Source organism: Strix uralensis, chromosome 1 (assembly GCF_047716275.1).
Source record: "Strix uralensis isolate ZFMK-TIS-50842 chromosome 1, bStrUra1, whole genome shotgun sequence".
Taxonomy (NCBI): domain Eukaryota; kingdom Metazoa; phylum Chordata; class Aves; order Strigiformes; family Strigidae; genus Strix; species Strix uralensis.
The window spans coordinates 32,900,969-32,921,875 of NC_133972.1; the positions used below are offsets into that span (position 1 = coordinate 32,900,969).

General features: G+C 42.4%; 1 protein-coding gene across 1 annotated transcript in view; it reads right to left on the reverse strand.

Annotated features, from left to right (window-relative positions):
* Nucleotides 1-7,434: 7,434 nt before the first annotated feature.
* Nucleotides 7,435-20,907, reverse strand: part of PLEKHA8 (pleckstrin homology domain containing A8) — a 32,254-nt gene continuing 18,781 nt past the window's right edge. Inside the window, exons 8-14 of the mRNA XM_074861770.1 lie at nt 19,511-19,670; nt 19,021-19,106; nt 18,317-18,375; nt 16,856-16,986; nt 16,285-16,355; nt 13,999-14,060; nt 7,435-13,077 (exon numbers count right to left, since the gene is read on the reverse strand). Of these exons, the coding sequence (XP_074717871.1) occupies nt 12,880-13,077; nt 13,999-14,060; nt 16,285-16,355; nt 16,856-16,986; nt 18,317-18,375; nt 19,021-19,106; nt 19,511-19,670 (767 nt within the window). The 3' untranslated portion in view covers nt 7,435-12,879. The remainder of the gene's footprint in view (nt 13,078-13,998; nt 14,061-16,284; nt 16,356-16,855; nt 16,987-18,316; nt 18,376-19,020; nt 19,107-19,510; nt 19,671-20,907) is intronic.

Consider the following 20,907-nt stretch of genomic DNA (forward strand, 5'->3'; position numbering starts at 1 on the left):
TTAGGAGGATGGCCCTGAACGAGCCCAGCCAAGGAAAGGCTGTGTTTGAAAGGATAACCAGGCCAAATTATATTAGAGGAGTGTACTCCTGCTGGAAATTACATTAGTGACCACTTCCCTCCCTCCACTCCCAACAATATCTTGGCACTTAAGAAGTACTGAGTTACAGACCTGGACTTTTAGGGCTTTTAATTCACTCTGACAGTTTCCTGTGCATCTGATGGAGGGTCCAGTTCGGATGCACAATCTTTTCAAGTAAGAAAGAACAGGGTTTAAACAGCCATACTCTGCTGCAGCCTTCCCACCCACTACTGAACAAGTAGTCCTCCCTGCAAGGGGCACTGCTCAGCATTTTCTGTGGGGAAGGAGGGGGAAGGAGAACCATGGAGCGGAACCCACCAAAGTCTCCCATAGCAAAGCCAAGCGGTGCTGCAGGGCGCTACAGGGAGCCAGAGCCTCTCTGGCCATCATGCTCAGGGCAGGAAGGGGTCTTGTGCCACATGTGCATCAGAGCATCTCGTGGTCTTCAGGAAAAGCCATCTGCTGGCCTGTCCCCAGGGCCGATGCTACTGGTGGCATTTCCTGCAGGACACAGAGAAGGACAAAGCACTCCCCATTAGGCTGGGAGCCTGCCTGGCTGGTGTGCAACAACACAAATGCAGTGCCTTGACAGACCAGGAATCTGAGGTAAGGGCACAATAAATCAGCCAGGAGGAAGGGGAGGTAACATTAACCTCCTCACACAGCGGCACAGTTAGTATATTTAGAAACTCAGCAACTGATGACCCTCTCTCACCCAGTCTAAAGTGTCACTGTTTAATAAGTAAGTGAACAAACTGAGATCAGCATTAAATTCCAGCTTGTGGCAAGATGTTTCACCCTTGTGCCAGGCATGGTAGGAAGCTTTCAGGATTCATCTTGGAGAGGAGACCTGCCAGGGTCCTCAGCATCCTCTGTGTGGGGTGAGCACGGGGGGATGACTCTTATTCACCGTCACCCTCCCAAGAGGAAGAGGCACCCCCATTTCCCACTGAACCACTACTGAGTGCTGACCTAAGAGATGTGGAAATGTAGGCATGTAAGACTTATTTTCCTTTGCCCTCTTAACCAGAGTGTCTCCAACCTGGTGGAGAAAGGAGGGACTGATTTGGGGATCTCACACTGTTCCCCAGCCCCATCACAGGGGCCCAGAAAATTTTTAGTGATGAATTTTGTTTGGAAGAGAAGAGATCCCATTGCTCCCTGCTCTTCTTGTTTCCAGCAGCCATGTTCCCCCCATGAAACTCACCATGCAGGGGCTGGGGGAGGCTGTGCTGAGATAGTCAGACATTTGGGGCAAGTTGTTTGGTGTTTCCAATGCCTTCCTCTCAGAGGTTATATGATGGATAACCACATAGGGGAACCTGGCAACCCTGACACTTTACAGCAATATAATTTCTTTTATACATTTCCATTGGGTTTGCCATCTTGCCTACCTGGCACTACTGCTCTGAGGATGGGATGAGCTGAGCAAAATAATATTGAAGACTGCTTAGGTTTTGAGTTGTTACCAGCTTTAAAGGGAAGGATGACTGATTAGAGGTAAGAAACAGAGAACAGTTCAGGCAACTGAACTGTTCAGAAGTGTCCTGTTAAAATGCATATATTATGGGCCAAAACCCACAGGGAGGCTGGTCATGAAGAACAACAAAAAGCCAGATTTAAGCTGTGATGCTCCAGTGCATTCAGATAAACCGTCATAAACCATCTGGTGGCTGTAGTGTTGAGTTACTCTTTCCCTGCCATTTGACCAGAGATTAGTTGTCAAACCCAGCAGTACCCCCAAAGCAGCGGTGTGGGACCAGTGGGGTAAAGCTGGTAATCTCAGTGGTTTTAGTGGATGCAGGGAAAGACAGAGAGTCTTGCTCTGTGCCAGGACTTTTTGAGCAAGACAACATCTGGTGTGAAATGCTACAGGATTACAGATTCTAAATAAAGCCAGGAAGCTGTACCTGTTGCTGGCTGGGGTCAGCAGGCTCTGCCTTAAGCTGTCTGAGATGGAGTTGTTATGCTATTCTAAAGATGTTAAATATTTGTTCTCTGTTCCACATGATCACATTATTTGATGAGCAATAATGTCCTGTATGCTTGCCAGGGAGTAACTACATGGCAGGGAGGATTGAACTGCTGTGACTGGCCCTTGGGGCAAATATGTTGACATGAGAGTTTGTACTGGGTATAGGCAAGGCAGAACTGAGCCCTAACGGCATACAAATAATGTGATTATTCCTCCTGCATTCAGCAGTCAAGTGTCTATTAGGTCATTTGTAAGGGGAAACCCATGCTCTCTTTAGCCATACTGCTCCTGTATTTTGCAGCCCTGAGGATGGCAGGACTCCAGCTGCAGCGTAAAGAGAGGCAAAGATTCCCTCAAAATGCAAAAGCACCCACAAAGCAGTTAGCAACGTCTCAGCAGTGGGGTTTCTGCACTGTCATGCAGCATTGCTGTAGGCAATGCCAGGTGGCTCAGGTTTTTCTCCTTGCCTGCAACACCCATGCCCAGGTTCCACAGCGGGGTGGTCTGTTTGGTAAGTGTGTCTGTATGCGAAGATTGAAGACTTCTTAATTTCTATTGCATCAATGGCCAACGCACTGCATTGGCATTTGGGAGTGGAAGGAATTCCCCTCTGCACCCTTACCACCTATGGCTCAACTGAAGGTTGTCCCTGAGGCTGAGGGGCACATGCTTGACAGTTCTGATTTACAGAGATGAACAGATCTGTCTGACATTTATTTAGGGATATAAACCAGGGCAGTTTTCCAGACCTTTTCTTGGTTTCACCAAACTGTGTAGCCCACAAGAAAAGTCCTTTAAGGCAGTTCTGTGCTGTGTGTGTCTCTGGAAGGGCACAGTGGCAGTGGTCCCAGCAGTGAGTGTTGCATTATTTCCCTCCAGAAATCACCGTGACTTGTTCTATTTCTGGTTATGAACCACCCATTTTGTTGTTGATTACGAAGCATACTTTGAGGATTTTTTTACTTGCAGACATGTTCTCCCAATGGCTATGTCAGTGGCTTGAGTTTTGTGGTGTGCAGTCATGCAGACCCCGTTCTGCTCCCTCATCAGGGGGTTGATTATTTCCTTGCTTCTTTCTTTTTTAATAAAAAGGATAATAACAGGTATTTTTTTTGAAAAGTTACATGCTTGCAGGAATATCCTGCTTGCATGTGTTTCTAAGTGTCTGTATCAAAAAGTTTTACCCTTCTAGTAGCTGAAAGCAAAGCTCCTTTAGAGATGGTCTGTGGACAAAAAAATACGAATGTGGACAGATGAATCCTCTCCCTGTGCTGAGACCAGCTATGTACTCACAGGCTGTTCAGAGAATATAAGAAAATTACCTGATTGCCCAATGATACAGGCTTAAGAAAATGTAAATTAATATTTAATTATTTTATTGAAAGCAGAAGGGCTTCAACAGAAGAGTCTATTTCAGAAGGAGCATAGACTGGATGTATGAACTTTCCACACAAGTAAAGGACTAATATAAGAAAACAAATTGCCACATGAAGAAACTTGTGGGCTGGCTGACAAAACACATGTTCAAGTTCTTTGAAATAGCCTGGGGTTTTCCCCAGCTTCCACCCAGGGGCTGGTTTGAGTCCCCAGCGAGAGCGGCCCGCTCAAGGTGACTGATGAAGTGTGAGGCGGGTAAAAGTAGCAGTGACTATTTATACACTAACAGTGTGCTGTACATTAATGGTGAAAGCATATGAATCCTTAAAAGACTGAGGGGGAAGGGGAATTTAATAAGCTGAAGAAAATAAAATTGTGAAATGTCCTGGCAGGATCCAATGCGCAGCTGGGACGTTCAGCATGTCCCTGACAAGGGGACGACTCCTTATAGACAAACGCCTGCAAGAAGGTCCCTGTGCCAGGCTGGCTGCCTGGAGCTGCCTCAACACAAGGGCCAGAGGCAGCAGAATGAAGGTCTGTATGGGAGATCATGCCTCTTGCTCTTGATGAGGGTCTCCCACTGTTTTTGGCAAGAAGGCTCTCCCAGCCGCCACAGCGCTCGGAGAGGCACAGGTTTCACAGAGACATCCGCAGCACCCCGCTGCACACACAGGTGTGTCCTGCCCGTGGGACAAAACTTCTTGGTTTGTTGGTTTGGAGAAAGCTGTTTGCCACTTGATGCATGAGCTGTGAAGCGTTGGGCTCAGCGAGTGTCGAATACCTGAGACCATGGCTCAAATGTCATGTTAGGGAGAAAGCGGGGTAGGTGAGAGGTGGCAACACAGCAGAGGCTGCGCAGGCTGCAGAGCACACAGCTTCCTCTCGCTTGCAGGAAGGAGGTTGGGTACCAGCTGCTAAGCAAGAAAGCAAGTGGAAAACTATGACCTATAGGAAACTATGTGAGGCACGTCTGGTCTCTGAAGACTACAGATGAGCTGGCAATATCAACACCAGAAACAGATGCTAAATTGATCGGAAATTATTTTGGCGGAAAGCCATAGCTGGAGCAGGAGCCCTGGTACGAAGACAAATTGATGCAAAACACATTCTGAAGTCTCAGATCTGTTTGGTTTTGAGAAAACAGAGACCTGTTCTCTCTTTGGCATCGCTGCAGGACTTTGCATAGGCGACACACCAGTGCATCTTGCTGAAAGCAGTGAGGTACACGCTTAGAAAGTGGCCAAATGCTGCTGGTTGGCACCAGGACCCACTGGGGGCCCTGACGGGGAAGCAGCATCTCAGTAACTCCTGGACTGACAGATCTGGAAGGACACGAGTATCACCAATTTCAGCTCCTCCTGCTGCAGTAGAAACTCCCACACCAAAGGCGATGCCTTGCTAAAGTGGTGGATAAACAGCAAAAGATCCTGGAGAAATTTTATCAGACTTTGCAAGCCATAACACCAGAAAAGTAATACAGGCTGCTAAAAGGTGAAGGTTAGGGGACGGCAAATACACAACAAAACTTGGAAAATCCTTTTTCCCTAATCCCCAAACTCAGGGGTTGAGCCTGCACTGCCATCACTGCAGCTTCTCTGGGAACCATACCCTCATGGGGCAGGGAAGGAAAGCTGGAATTATTTTTTAGTAACACACAAGAAACATCTAAAATCTGTATTAGACACAGAAGGAGAGGAATAAATATTTGTTAATTAAGAAATGTATCTATGAACCCTACACGTTCAGCACACCATTTTTCATTTTGAACCATGGATCTAGATTCCTGTGGGGACAGGAATTTAGCAGCCACTATCACAGCCCATGACCTTTACTAACAACTATCACAAACTCTGTCAAAGCTTTAGCTGAGGCTCCTTCTGTAGTTGATCTGGGATCCTGTAATGGCAACAGATTTGCTTTTTTTAACCAGTGGAAGTTGTAGTGAGGAGACACTTGCCTGGGAGGTATCTTTTTCTGCATGGGATTTCTGTTAGAACACGTCTGTGAAGTGTTGCTGGTCTGTGTTCAGCTATTTAGGAGAGCAGAGCATTTTACAGAGGTGACTAACGACTCACGCTAGCAGACAGTCCCCCTGCACAGCCACAGACCTCCTTGCCACAGCCACCACATTCTGCTCTCCTTTGCTCGTGGACATGTTTCAGCTGTAAAATAGGACACTGCAGCACTGGTTAGCAAATCAGTATTGCAGCTCATGGTTAGAAGCTGGGCTTCGAGGCATTAGCTTGTGGGTTTTGCCAAAGTACTGACAGTTACAGAGCAGGTCTGGGGACACTGTGATGCATGATGGACCCCATCATACCCCTCCTTCTTCAGTCCAAAATTGCCAATGGAAAGAAGTTGTCTGCATGGCTGCAGCAAGTTGCAAGTCGCTACTTCTCTGGAGAAAATGGACATTCATACAATTTGTTATCGCATGCCTGGATGGAAGGCTGAAACCTCATCTTTCTGCTGGAACAGCACCTTGTGATTTCAAACGAGAAGAGGAAACAGTTCATTATAACGCTGCGTGTGAGTGAAGTTTTCATAGAATCTGTACCACTTTCAGTGTCTGTCTCTGTGCATATCCTCTTTGTTTTGGTGTGAAGAGCTACAGTTGTCTAGTACACAGAGTGTCTAGATACCCACACCAGAAGTGCTGACTCTGTGTAGGACAGAGCTCTGCTCCAGCAGCAGCCCCATGTAACCGTGACACGTACCAGCGTGGCTTCGGAGGAGCTGCCAGGTAATACAGTGAACTGGGCTCAGTGGGTTGTTGTGGCACAGCTGACACTTCAGGAGAGCCACCAAAGCAATCCGTGCCATGGCTGCAATGACAGCTCGTGCCAGTGGCGCCCAGGCTCACCCACGTGCCAAGTTATTTCCACATGTCCACAGAACAGGGCCAAGGCAGTGTCTCAGGAGGACCTCTAGGAGCACTAGTGACACAACTGTTTATATTTAGCTGGAACAGCCAGGGTCTCATGACTGATAACCTGATTTCCTTAGGAAGGAGAGAATATGAATGAAACTCTGGAGTGGTGAAAGAGGGATGTGATCTCTGCCCTGGAAGGCCTTCTAAACTATTTTTCCATCACTGAGGTCCCAGCTATCCATCAGCTCAGCCCCAGCAGGTGAGACAGAGGGATGCTGAGTTTGGGGCTCCTGCTGGAGCTCAGTCCTTGCTGAAACAAATGCAGCTCTTGGCCTTTGCAGAGCTGATGCTCTGGGGACTACTGCAATTAGAAGGGTTCAGGGTCTCCTCTATCCCACTGGACACAGCCAGCTCTAGCTGAGCAGTGCTGCTGTTGTTGCAACAGGATACAGGCACACATCCTCAGGCTGGTTAGGCACAGCCAGGGGCTCAGTTTCATCTGCTCCTCTCCAGCTGAGAAAATGCCTCCATCACTTCCCAGATCTCTGCCTGGATGTTGACATTTAACAGAGGGACTTGCCCTTGCTAGAGAGAGACAATTGGGTATCATAGATCTGCTCTCAGGACCATGCTGTGTTTATACAGAGAGACAGAAAGAAAAGGGGTAAAAAAAGGGAGATGTTACATCCATATTAATTAAGGAGCCCTAGTCTTCATCTGCATCTCAAGATGACCACACAGGACTTTCTGAAGTCTTTGAAATCTCTACAGAAGAGGTTCAAGTCCAGGCAAAAGAAGGACAAATAACACATTGAGTTTAAAAACCCAAATTCCTCTCACCCTGCTAGGCCAGCTTTTGTAACTACAGCCTTCACATATTTACACTGGCCAAGGACCCACAACCATATGCCAGACACAGCTTTTATTCTCATAATCAAAACAGGCTCCATGTGTGTTAACATTCTTTGTACAAAGATACATACACGTAGTTTCTGTGAACCAGAAACATACTGCTTCTGACTGTTCACACAGTACCTAGAACAGATGCAGTCCTGAAGAGCACTTTAGGCCCTCTAATTGTAATAAAAGAAACAAAATCCATGCAAGGAGAAAGCGAGATTTTAAAACATGCTTATTTAAAATAAGTTTATTATAATGAAATAATATAAAAGTCTGACAAAGGTCTTAACAATGCTCCAAAAGAAGAGACAGATGCTGTATGATTTGAGAGACAATGCAGACTGGAAACTTCAAAGTATTTCAGACTGAACTGCTTATGACAGCACAATTCGTGCAACACTTACAATGGAAGAGGTTATTTTGGGGCCATGGGCAAGCCCTTAGAATTAAGTAAATAAAAGTGTGAGGCAATATACCTTCTCTTAATCTTTAAATGTATTTCAGTATGTATGTAATGTATTTTAGTATGTATAAGTAAGGCTTGCAGTAAGCTCAGCTTGACATTGATAAAAGGTATGCCCAAAACTGGCTTGGAAAAAGAAAATACAAAAGGAAACCACAAAAGCAAGCTGCTTTGGTTTTCAGTTTAGCCGCCGTATTCTGGAATGCAATTTACTTGTTTAGTTTCAAGTAGACATAAATCTCAAACTTTCAAGATGGCTTTAAATAAAGGAATTAATTAGTTTTGGACCCCCTGAATGCTGCAATCCAAAATGAAGTTAACAAACTGAAATTAGGATATGAAAACAAGGAAGTTTCATATATATAAAAATAAATCCACCTCTCGCACATCTGGAGTATCTGGGGGGAGAAGTCCTATACCAAGAAAGGGATATTAAAAATGATAGTCAAAGACCACATTTGGAAGAACTGCATGCCAGTGGGAGGGTGCACGTGTGTTTAAGAGAAGCATATGCCTATGTTCTAACTTCAAAGCAAGTGCTTAAAATCCTTGTGTGAACTGTGAGCAGGATCAGCTACTGCCTGGGCTTGCTCAGAGCCAGTAAGTGCTCTAGGATACCCCTTCTGCACAAGGGTGATTTTATACTGCTTGGAGCATGCAGTAGTTTTCAGGGTTAGTTCACCAAAACGCTACAGAAGGTAGTAAAGCGGCCTGAATTCAGTTATTCCCACCTCCCTTCTCTTTTTGTTATCTGTACTATGCAGGCAAGAGAAAAGAAATAAGTCAATTAAAAAAAATATCTATTCCCTGTGCTTTCACTCATAAGAAGTAGAGCTGCCAAGTCTGGGGTGTCCCAATTAAAAGTTCAAAGTGGTATGGTTTTCCTGGCAAAATATGTCAAACCAGGGAGAAATTTCAGAGAAAAGCAGCACATTCTCTGTCTGACTGTATGTTTGATTGCCTGCCAAAGAATTCAGGTCTGATTTTCCAAGTTTACATTTGTATCACTTACAAAATTTCCTGCTTTGTGCTCTTATGGAGAGATGCTTTGATTTGACAGCAACAGCTCTGGTAGCAAAGCAGATGACAATGGAAGGAAAGGAAGGGGTGGGGACCAGGTGGGGGAAGAAGGAAAGACAGACAGGTAGGAATGCGTTAATGATCTTTTCTAGTGTCTGAAAGGCAGTTTTAGGTTCCCTAAAGTTTTTCACAAGAGTTGAAGTGATAATGAAAAGAAAGGTTTAGAAGGTCCAGCATACAGACACACATAACATTGTTCTCTATAATGGTCGACACCCCTTTGCCAAAGCACACTGCAAACAGCTGGAGCACGCTTTGGGCATACTTTTTCTACGTTCAGCCAACCGAGTGACACTTTTCAAACTATGAAACATTTTTAAAGCAAACAGCTGTAACCTAAATCCTGATGATGCTTTACAAAAAGCTTGTAAGTGAAGGTATATTGCCCTTAACTTTAAGTGCATCTGTTAAAGGGAGACCCATATTACAACACTGTCAAGATGGGATGTTTCAATGACTCCTTAAGTTTACACTAAAGCACTTGAGTATCCAGTTCATATTCTACAATTGTAATGTCACAGAACTTCCATATGCAACTGAGTACGGTGTCTTAAAATAGCAGAGGGGGCTCTGGAACACAGTTCATTTTAAAAAAACAACAACAAAATAAATAAAATAAATAAAAGCCTCCCATTGCTAAGCAGAACTCGACTGAAATTATTTGAGAGCTCTGCGCTAATGCCAACAGCACTATATTACAAAGATGTGTGTATGACCTTCATTCAAATATGTTGACTGCCATTATTCAGTACTAGATAGCACTTCTATCAGATTGCTTTGGGATTTACCATGTCTCAGCAAGGATGTGCACTGGATAGACACTGTCTGTGTCATATGCTATATCAGAGTTCTACACTCAGTTATACTAATTTCACAAAAAGCAGCCTTACTCCCCTAGGGTAAGGCTGTGATTACTCTTATTTTGCCATGGCTAAGTAAAATCCCTGAGAATATGCAACTGTTAGACATTGAAGGAAACAACCAAAAGCATTTCTAAAGGAAAAGGACACAAAACTTTAGACTAACGCAGTTTAAGAAACCAAAGCAGTTCATGTAAAGTATACAGAGCGAGGGTGCTGTTATCTGAGTGTCACGCGGACCTCTATCAGTATGCAGCTCAGTTGTTTATAAAAGTCAGTCATTAAAAAAAACCCAAACAAAACAACCCTAGCCAATCAACAAACCAAACAGAAAACACAGACCTTCTCTCCAATTCTAAATTCGAAGTCCAAAAGTTAGTTGCTTGTCTCTACAATTATTAAAATCAAAAGCAATCCTCTCTGGTTGCCAAACTGACATCACAGGAAAAGAAAGAAGTGAATTGTCTAGCAGTGCTTCCACTTAATCATCTGGTCTATTGCATCCTTAGAGGTATAACTTGGGAGTTCAGCTCTGCAACATACTGCATGGGTTTCCTTCTCAGTGGTGGTTTGACTGGAAAGATAGTATTCGTAAGTCTTAAAAGTGCTCAGCGTCCTGAAAGAGAAGTGCATGGTGAAGTACAAATTTTGAAGGCAAGGAGACCTTGCTCAATTCCTTCTCTACAAGTCCCCTGTTTAACAACAAGCACACAGGGGTCTCCTGAAGCCACAGTCTCCTAAGAACATTCTCAAGCACCAATTCCAGAGTTCAGAAAGACCAACTTCCCACAGAAGAGCAAGACTGGATAGCCTGCTCTGAGGCAGGATGCCATGCTGACTAGAGGATAAGCAATGTGGACCACTATTTGTTAGAAGACAGAAGAATGGTAGAAGTTAGTAATTGCTGAAGCTAATGGTCCAATGAAGCTGTTAAGTTCTCTGCCTTCAAAATAAAGCCTCCTGACTTTTTGCATCAAACATTGGGTCTGATGCACTACTAACAAACTAGTGGTTCTCCTGCTAGTTAAAAAACAAACCAAAATCAAACAAAATGAAAACCCCAAAATACCTCCAAGACTTTAAGTGCTGAATATGCTTTCCTGCTACTGGAAAAGCTTAGAGAAAAAAGGGAAGTCAATTTTCAACATGATCTGACAGTTAATTTCTAGAGAAGAGGGATCTTTTCCTACTGTCCTCATACCCTAGCTGATATTTCATGGAAATGGGGTCTCCATTACCTTCCCAGAGCATTCAGCTAAAAACTATTACAGCAAAGTTTCCCACATAACAGCTGAAAACCTTGAGGAAACCATGCAGGGTGGAGAGTTGGTTGTTCTACTACAGAGGCTGATTCTTTGCATTCATGCTTAGAAGCAGCAGAAAGCCAAATCCCAAAGGTTCTCTGCTTCATTTTTAGCACTGTGAGTAGTGAAATAATTGAATGGAGTTTTGGTCACAAGTTTTGACTTTGTACTCAAACATAAATACATACTACTTAAATTAAGAATATCCAAAAAACTAACAAAACCCCCACATCCTTCTGATTCCTCTTGGAGTGTGTTGAAACTACAGATAGGCACAACTCAGAGAAGATGACAGGAACAAGGAAATCACAGTGCTTAAATGCCTAATTAGAGTTCCAGTATCTTGCTTTATACACCAAGTGTGATGTTTGGTCTTTTCTTCACGCATCACATGCTTTTCTTAAAGCTCACAATGCTAGGATCTTTAGAAAGGACCAAGTATTCAGTGTGCAGAGAGGCTCCCATCAGAGCGATGCAGGGCAGCAAGACTGCAGTACATTCATTTTACTGACATGGTTTTTAGCCTAGCAAAAGCCAGTACTTCTTCTGTGAGTATGGCAACACTGACTTCTATATTTATGAAGATTTACTAATTCTAAGTACATCATTAGCACAATCTTCTCTCCTCCTGCACATGAGTTAAACTCAATCTATGCACAAAGCCATCTGAAGCCCTAGGTCACCACTGAGAGACCTGCTTATGCCTTGAATAGGCAGTCAGTAATTCACAGCCTGTGAATCACAGATCAACACAACTAGGAACTTCACCCTTAACCATATCACTAGCTAAAAGGACTTCTTCATTATTTTCAATAGCAGCAGTGTTAAGGAGCACATTTTTATCTGAATCAGTAAAATGGTAAAAAGGGCAAACCTTATTTTCTTAATTTCCAGTCACTTCTACATCATTTCCGATTTTAAGGTTTGTAATTGGCCCAACGTGTAATGGATCCATGATAAATTCTAGCTTGCTCTACACTTTAGTAATTTCACGTCTACTTCTATGAACTCTTTGCCCATATTGGCAGTCTAGGAAGGATTTTAATGAAATCTGCTTTTTAAACTGCTAGCTGTATTCAATTTAAAAGCAAATATTATGTTTTTGTGTGAATTTGATTTAAGAAAACCCTAAACCCAAAATAGAAAAACCCACCAAAACCTTAATAAACCAGGATGATGGTCATGATCTTCAATTGCTTGTGTAAAGCACTGTTGAAATTAGCTGGGCTCTGCCAGTCTGTGCCAGCAAATTTCTTGTGGTCCACTGGCAGGAGCTGATAGGAGAACGTGGCACATACTGGGAGCTGGTCAGGGAACACAACACTCAGTTTCAAAGGCTGGTTCCTGGGGAAGTTCAGGCCACCAGCCACATATGCCTGTGGTGAAGATCTGTGAAATATCTGGGGAGGTGCTGCATTAAAAAGTTTCAACCCAAATTAAGGGACAAACTCACTGTGTACCTTATAAGCTGTCATTTAGCTTCCTGTCTCTTCTGCTACCAGGGTAACACTAATGCTCACTGCCTCTGTCCTCCTACACTGTCATGGGGAGCGGGCGCAGGGCATGGGAGAGCCAGAGCCAGCAATGCCTGCCTGGGCACCGTGCTGACGTCCCAAAGGCTCCACTGCACACGTGGCTTCCTCCTAGGGTACGGGAGCAAAGGCCAAATTCTGCTCTGTTACCTTTATGAGGTGAAGAGAAGAGGACGTGCACAGGCAGGAGAGAAACAGTCAAAAACATTCATCACAGACATAGTTATGATCCAAAGAGAAACAGTACCTCTGCATTTAAACACAAGTGTCACAAAAAAATAAAAGTCATACATACCCTTCCCCAAAAACACTCACAACACCCTTCCCACCTGTAAAGATACAATGAACAGAAACGATGTCCAAAAAAACCAAAACAAAAGAAATCTTTGTTAACAGACACAGTCCCTGAAGTTTTAAGATGTGATTTTGCTGTAGTCATACCACCTCATCAGACTCCAAACCATGTACTTCATAGAGAGTGTCCAAGATAGTTAGCTGCTTTTCCATGGCTGGTAAGTAAATGTTGAGGTCCCTCTGCATTCCTTTGTAAAATGTTTCTTCCTGAGGATCACACTCCTCTACAGACAGAGCTGCCACAAAGTCTTCGTATGTTGGAGCTGCCCTTAAAGCTAACTGGGAGAGGAATCAAAGCTTTTAGATTTGCAAAACAGAACAGGAAAAGAATCCCAACTAAATCCACAAAAAAACTTAGATTGCATAGCTTTAATGTAATCATGTGTATGTGCATATGTTAAAGATTTTTAACTGGGAGGGAGGCTAACATTTTTTAATTCTGTTTTTATTATCTCTATGTAGACCCCCAGTTTAAGACATCTTCAGAGACGCCTGATTTTTAGGAAGTGTCTGTATATAATATTTTGTACAAATAAATAGTGTACATTAGAAATTAAATACAAACCCCAAATAAAGTACAGTTAGGGGAGCTTCTAGCCCAGCATCACACACTTCAGCACTTAAGTCCCATTCTCAAATTGCTCTTTAGAAAGCTCTCCCCAAGATTTACATTTCTCCCAGTCAAAGTTTCCGTCATGATTGTTTGGATGAGGCTTTCCTTTTTCCTTTTCTAATTTCAGTGATAATTTCCAGTGACAGACACGAGAGGGAGCTGCCAGATCGGACAAAAAATAAACCGTTTCCTCTAGCCAATATATTCTATTTCAACTCCCTGACACATTCTGCACTAACCCTTCTTGAATGCTCACATCCAAAGACAGATCAGTCCTCAAAAAAGCAACCTCGAACCCTCATTTCTTCATTTAATAGCCCTGCAAGACTGTGCTGAAAAACACATAATGAAAAAAATGTGCACGCAAGCGTGATCCATCTGTTTTGGCTCCATAAAGCACATTCCACCCTTGAAAGCCTAATATTAAACATAGCGATAACTACAATCCTCACCTTGAAAATAAGGTCTGACAAAGGAATCTATTCATTTTAATGCTCAGAATTTTAACATAGTTTATTAATTACACGCAACATAAGATCACATGAACAAGACCTCCAGCTCTATCAGCAACCGAGATAAATACTTACCGCAAAGACCCCACGAACAACCCAACCATGGTGCTGCCGTAATGTCTTTCCATAAGCATTGTCTTAAAGGAAAAAAAAAAAAAAAAATCAAGGGATAGATGTATGGCAGTTTTAAGCTTGCATCACAAAGAGAACTTAGAGCTTAGAAACAACTATTTAAGGATCTATTCTTGCCACTGGATGCAAATAATGGGTGTTTCTGAGCACCAAAGTTATGCCTGAAAGATGACAGATTTGGGATTTCTGCACTGGGGTCTCAGCTCTGCTGTCAAATCTACTTCGGCTCATTCACAGCAAGTAGGTGTTCTAACAGACAGGAAGGCAAATGTAATTTTTATTTGATGAGCTGTGCTTCACGACTAACACTTCTACTATCTGGTCTTTAGTTCAGTGAAAGTCTGAGAAAATAATATACAGGGTGAAACAATCCTGCAAGCTGATGATTAGTCAGCCTCAATTGAGGTGGTTAGCTCAGGCATTAACCAAGAACTCTCTCTTTACATCTGAGGGTCAAGTTTTGAGGATCACTGAAACAGAAAGCATTGGGCCTTTATTGACATAATCCTCCGTATCTGTCTTGTGAGTGCCCCTGAGCGTAGCCTTTGATGAAGGCCCTTATTATGCTCCCAGACAGCTCCACTTTCGTATACAAAGCTTTCTACATACAAAGCCAAACATCTTCGAGCCATATTTTCCCAGTCTTAGCTTGTCACTGTCATCATTTTATATCCTTGTCCTTCAGTTGAATTTTTATGTATCTGACATTGTATTATACTTTCCCTGAGCTGTCCACCTTGAAGAAAGAAAACCTCTACCTTTTGCTGCTTTCAGATATTTGCTCAGAAGACTTCAGACAGTTATTACTGGAAGAATGTAAAAAGCCAGGAAAAACACAGCCACAAGTTTTGCTGTAATATGAAGTACTCCTCATCTATCACTCTAATGACTGGGGAATGCAGCTTTTCTATCTTTACAGTATAAGTGAGAATCTACGAGAAAAGTATACAGTTATAAGAGAAATGAAATAAGGAGGAAAAGAGTATTGTGTAGCAAACAGGACTGACAGGTCTATTCTCTGCCTTGTCAGCAAATGTAGGGGACATTAAAAGCACTGATAGTTGAAAAGATTGCTTAGATTTAAATCCCAAGTAAAGACAAATCTCTCTAGAAAGCTGTTTGTTCTTCAGAAGATCATAAGAACTGGTGTATATTCCATCTTTTATTTTCATTTCATTAGCTTGATATTTGAGGTTGTAGAAAGAGAACATATACCCCATCTTTACTTAAGATTCAAATAGCACAGTAACTCTTAAATAAGAAATTCTGACAGTAAACCAAAGCTGCACTGGTGATAGAGATATGGAAGAGTTTTTCACGGGAAAAAGGGAAGGGAGAAGTGAGAAAAACAAATTAGCAGCATGGCTCTGCTGCAAACACAGAGCAATTCAATAGTAATTCAGTGCTGAAGCCTTCAGACTCAGAAGGTCAAGTAAGTGCCTTGACTTTTCATGATGTTTAACATCCACATCTGGTAGCAGTGTATTTACAGTCCCACTTCCAAGAGCTGCTTACATACTTCAGTGTAGTAGATCTTTTTACTAATCCTATAGGGTGACTGCTTAGCTATTTAAAATAAGCTAAAAAAAAAAAAAAGCTTTAAAAAAAACCCAACCCGTTTTAAAGGATTATCATAACATTAGACTGCATGCATATAGAGAGGGTTTTACTCAGGAATAACTAAGCCAAGTCTAAGAGGGGTTTGTATTTTGTTTTATATTTGCTGTGGGCAAGTGTCAGAAATCATGTACTTAGAAAAAATTCCATCTTTTCTGTTACAAACTCCCTTCTAACTGATACAGGTAATTCACAGCCATACTGGCAAAGGGGTGATTTCAAAGAGTGATGGCAAATTTCACAAGGAACTAAAAAAAAACAAACCAAAAACCACAACAGCAACTATAGATTTGGGAGTGCTCCTGCTGTAAACCAGTAGAGAAAGTGGAATGAAACAAAGCACTTGCTTCCCTAAGATGTGACTGTCTCCCCTGCCAAAAGTATGCCCATTGAAGGAACCTTTATCTGCTATTAAATCAACATTGATCAGTTATCCAGTAACCTGCCTGAAGATGGCTATTTTCAAAACCTGCGGTTTTCAAAAAAATTATGTCTTGGAGATTACCTGCATCATTAGTCACTGAAGAAAAGAAAACAAGTTCTAAACAAGGAGGAAAATAGCAAAGTATGTAAATTCACAAGCACACAAAGAATAAAGCAACTGGCACCTACTCAGAGCTGTTTGGATGTTCTTTTCTCCATTCTTCACTTCTGTCAAAAACCCTTTCAAGAACTTTAAGCCTCTGTCAGGATGAACCCATGAAATAAAAAGAATCCATGTTTATAACAAAGCAACCCAAAGTATAACAAAGCCCCCAAAGTTGCAATACAATTCAGAAGTGCAATAAAACTCAGAATTAAGGTGCCATTTTCAATCTGAATTAAAAAAAATAGCAGCCACCTCCTCCAGCCTCTCTCCCAGCTCAAGGAAAAACAATTTGCTAAAACATTTTGTCTGCAGCCCAAAATCACCTGCCTGATGTTCTGGCCAAGCTGGATCAGTCACTCACCGTAACTTCACTTTTAGGGGAAAAAAGGTTGCCTGCAACTGCTTTTTCAGGCCTTTCGGCAAAGTTGCAGTGATACAACCATAGACAACACATTCATCTTGAACCTAGCCAGCTTGGATTGATGGACCCTGTGGAAAGTAACCAGTTTGCTCCACGTACACAAGCTTGCACTAGTGAAAGGCCCCTCATTGCATCTTAGCAGTTCATAGCATAAGTAGATACGAGGCCATTACCTTTTCAGCCACAGAAGAGCCTCTGTAGCAGAGTTTCTAACTTGTGCTACACCTGCATTCACTTCATGGAGCACTATCTTCTGAAGGGTATCAAACTCTTCTTTGTTGGTTATAAATTTCTGGTTTATTTTCTAGAGAAAAGAACAAGAGGCAAAGCTTTAGGCTTTTAAGACCAAACAGTGGCCTGTCCTATAAATACTACCTACTTACCAGGACTCTTCCCTGCAAAGGGATACCACAGACCCCCAACCATGTCACACGCTCCCCACAGTATGGCTGCCCTGCCACGCTAGGCACACCTTCCCAGGGCACCAGCCCAGACACGTCTGGCTAGCCATCTGGCTAATGCAACCAAAAAAAAAAAAGGCATCTCAGACAAAGATTTACGTGGAACCTACCACTTCTGTCTGAAAAAATGCTTTAGGTTCACATGGCATCCTCCACACCGGTGGGAATGAGTTAACTCAACTTGCTCTCCAAGCAAAGTCCCATTTGCCCCAAGCTTCAAGTACAAGCAAGATTACCTTCTGAAAACTGCTAAACTGCGAATTCTCAATTACACCTAGCAGTCATCAGCATGCTTAAGCTTTTTAATTTATTCCCAAGTTTGTTATACACAACTTCTCACAAAAACAAGAGAGAAAGTATAAGGGGCAGATAAACATATTCTTCTTCTACATTAAAGGAGTAGCTGCCTATCACTCCTATCACTTGACAATAAATATTCAAAGTTTTAGTTTTTTAAATAGCATTCTTCTCTCTTGCTATTTTCAGTCTTCCAGTGACTACCTTCAGTAAGATAAGCAAATACCTGTCTTACTTTGCACCAAACAAATCTGAATGTGTGCTGTGTTCCTTATCATACCCTCAGAAGATATGTTTTGCTTTTTTTGTTTGTTTTTTTCTTGAAAGAAATGCTATGAAAAGTCTTGCTGTGAATACATCTTGTCTCACAAGCAGCACTTCAAACCTTTTCAGACTTGGAGCTGGAAGAACTTCCAGAACAAGAACCAAAACTGCAGGGTCTGCCCCAACCTGTTGAGAAGCTGCTTCTTAACACACTAACTTCCTCCTACTTGGTAGAGGAAAGGGGTTCTTTTCCCCCCTCCTTTTGCTTTACAGTCTAAAGTCAACATAGCTACCATCACATCATGGCTTACAACCTATTCAGCTCAGAATCAAAGCCATATTCATTAGGTGTAACAGATGTTTTACTTGGCAGTCAATCAAGTATTTTATAAGTTTGCACATAACAACTGGATTTATTAAACACAGCACGTACCGTACGAACAGAATTAGGGGCATTTCAGTATTCTGATCTGACAGATGGTAGTATTATCAAGTATTAAATAGCCTTCCAGTATTGACTCTTACAACAAAGATTCTTGAGCTTTAGTGCCTAAAATAGATACTTTGTTTTAAAAAAAAAAAAAAAAGTCAGTGCTAGAAATAAGCTGTTACCTTGATGTTGCCTACAAAATCCATTTTAACAGGAGCAAAAACAGTTGGTCCCAGCTTGTCTAGAAAAACAAAGGTGGCTATATTTTAGAATTTTGTCATTTTCCAGTCTGCATGTCTTAGTAACAATTAATTTCATTACTCTCTTAACAATCCTTCTAAATGGCAGGAGAATACTAAATGAATGACATAAACCGAAGTCTGTCTTTGGTGTAGAACCAATCCACCCCAGTTGGTACAAGTGTTAAAATACACCGACCTACAATTTGGAAGTCTTCAAAAGGGTGCATGCTCACAGGGACCTCAGCCACTGTTAGATGCAGGGGCCAAGCAGGTGGGGGGCTGCACCAGCTGGAGGTAGAAGTCTTTGGAAAAATCAAATAGTACAGCTGATGGTGTGATGTCAGCTGTACTAGACATATAAGGCGTTGACATTGCTCTTTTGAGGGGAAAAAATTGCTGTTCCTGATAGACCCACATATTTCCAGACAGCTTATACGTGGGTCCCATCTAAATGAGAGTGGGTCCTCTATGAAGCAAAGGAGTAAGAAACATCTTCTGGTACCAGCCAAATTTATTCTGCTGATAGGAACTGTTTTGACTATATCACTTTAGCAAAGAAACAAATTCTCCAAACCAACTGCTTCACCTCTTCTCGCACCTGGCAGCAGTCAAAAGGAGTCAGAAGAAAAGAAGGAGCTGCTTACCCAGAACCGGCACAATTGCGTAACATGACTCCAGAAACTCTTCTGTTGGTATGCCCTCCTCCTCCCGAAGTTCAATATCACTGAACCTGGTGTCCAGGACAAGTAGAAAAGATTGTTACCTTAACAACTTCTTTTGTGCAGCTTCTAAATGCAAAATTACGTTTCATGCCCACTTCATGTGCACAGAGATAAGATTTATAGACATGGAACCACCAACATGGCTTTTGTTTCACTAGGTTAAAGTAAATGACTGCAGAAAATACACACTTGGTGGCGTGCAAGCAAGGCCTGCAATTACAAATAAGGAAAAAAACCTCCTTCTCCACTCTGTACAGCTAATTCTACAAAGGATATCTTCTTCCATTACTGTGCTGTATGCAGTCTTGTTAAATAACCACAGCAAATACAGCTTTACAGGCAGAAGAGTCTTAAAAATGAGTCAAAGGCTTAACAAGGTTTCAATAATCCTTTTAATTGAAATCTGTACTACCTATTGCTCATGACACTGAAGAAGGTAGGGGAATCATTTTCACTTCTGTCTTCCTCACACAGAGTCAATCTACTTGAAGAATTCAATTCCGACTGCAGGATCTTGTGGGCACCACAGCTTTCTACAGCTTGCAGCTTGTTCTCTCCGTCTTCTTTAATGCCTTACATTAATATGAAACAGCAGAAAAACAAAAATAGAAAAAGAAAACAGCCATATACCCATATTGTTATCCCTGTTCATCAAGATGCTTTCTATCTGAAAGACAGCACTTGGATATCTGGATCATGCAAGTTTAAAAGCTTTCCCTGCCAGCACCATGACTCTCACCACAGGTCTGTCAGGTGCTCAGACCACATTTCAACCAGTCCCCTCCCCATTTCTTTTAATCAGACAGACCAAGCACCAGGCTCCAATGCAGGTGAGCCCACACATCCTCAGCAAGGACAGCCTTATGAGAGAAAAGCACTGAAGAAGCAACTGGGTGCAGCAGGGACCAGACTCATCTCCTTGAAAGCAAGATTATTTCTCACATGGCTGTAACTTTCCCAGCACTGATAAGGTGGCACAGTGCATTTTCAAAAGCAAAAGAATAATAGTGACTTGTTTGCTCCTTTTGGTAAGTAATTAAACTGGCTGCTTAGATTGATACTGCTATGATATCAAAGACTGCTATGTTCTCCCTGAGTTGTATGAATATCTTCAAAGATTCACAGAACAACAACCAGTTGCCTCTTTCCCACTATGATCTATTTTATTTCTTCTTTGGTGTCAAGTGCATCTGTTTCATATAAACAGACCATTACATGAGCACCGCTGAAGGAAGACAAAGTCTTAGACACCCAAAGAAAGGTCACATCCTATGCATGGCAAGACCTTCTGACCTCATGGACAACTGCGGGGAACAAGACAAAAAACAAAAATGATACATTGCAGCACCTGCAGTGTACAAGGCATGGCTACAGCACATCTTGCTGCCACATTGTCAGACTAGCATCCAAGCTTTCCCAGGGAACCTGTCTCTCCAGGAAAGGAATGCTTTCAAATGCCAGTGAGGATTTACAGACCTGGAGTGGAACTGAGCTTCTGGCTGAAGGGATCAAGCTGCAAGGAACTCTCTTCCTCCAAGCGAAGTCTGAAAAAAAACTTGCAGCTTTCCCTATTACTTGCAGAACCACTGAATAAGCCTGGTGCTGGGTGAAAAAATAACCACTTGCACCTGATAACAGCAATGAGAGTTCAGCTGTTCTTCTCAAGGCAGAAAAAAATGGCCTCAGATATCACTGACTGTGCCTTATTCACAAGCAAAGTGACTCTACCAAGGAACTAGAGTTTGAGGGATGTCACCGATCTGTCCTTCACCAAGACACATGGGCTGGTGAATAGAGAAACAGCCCAAG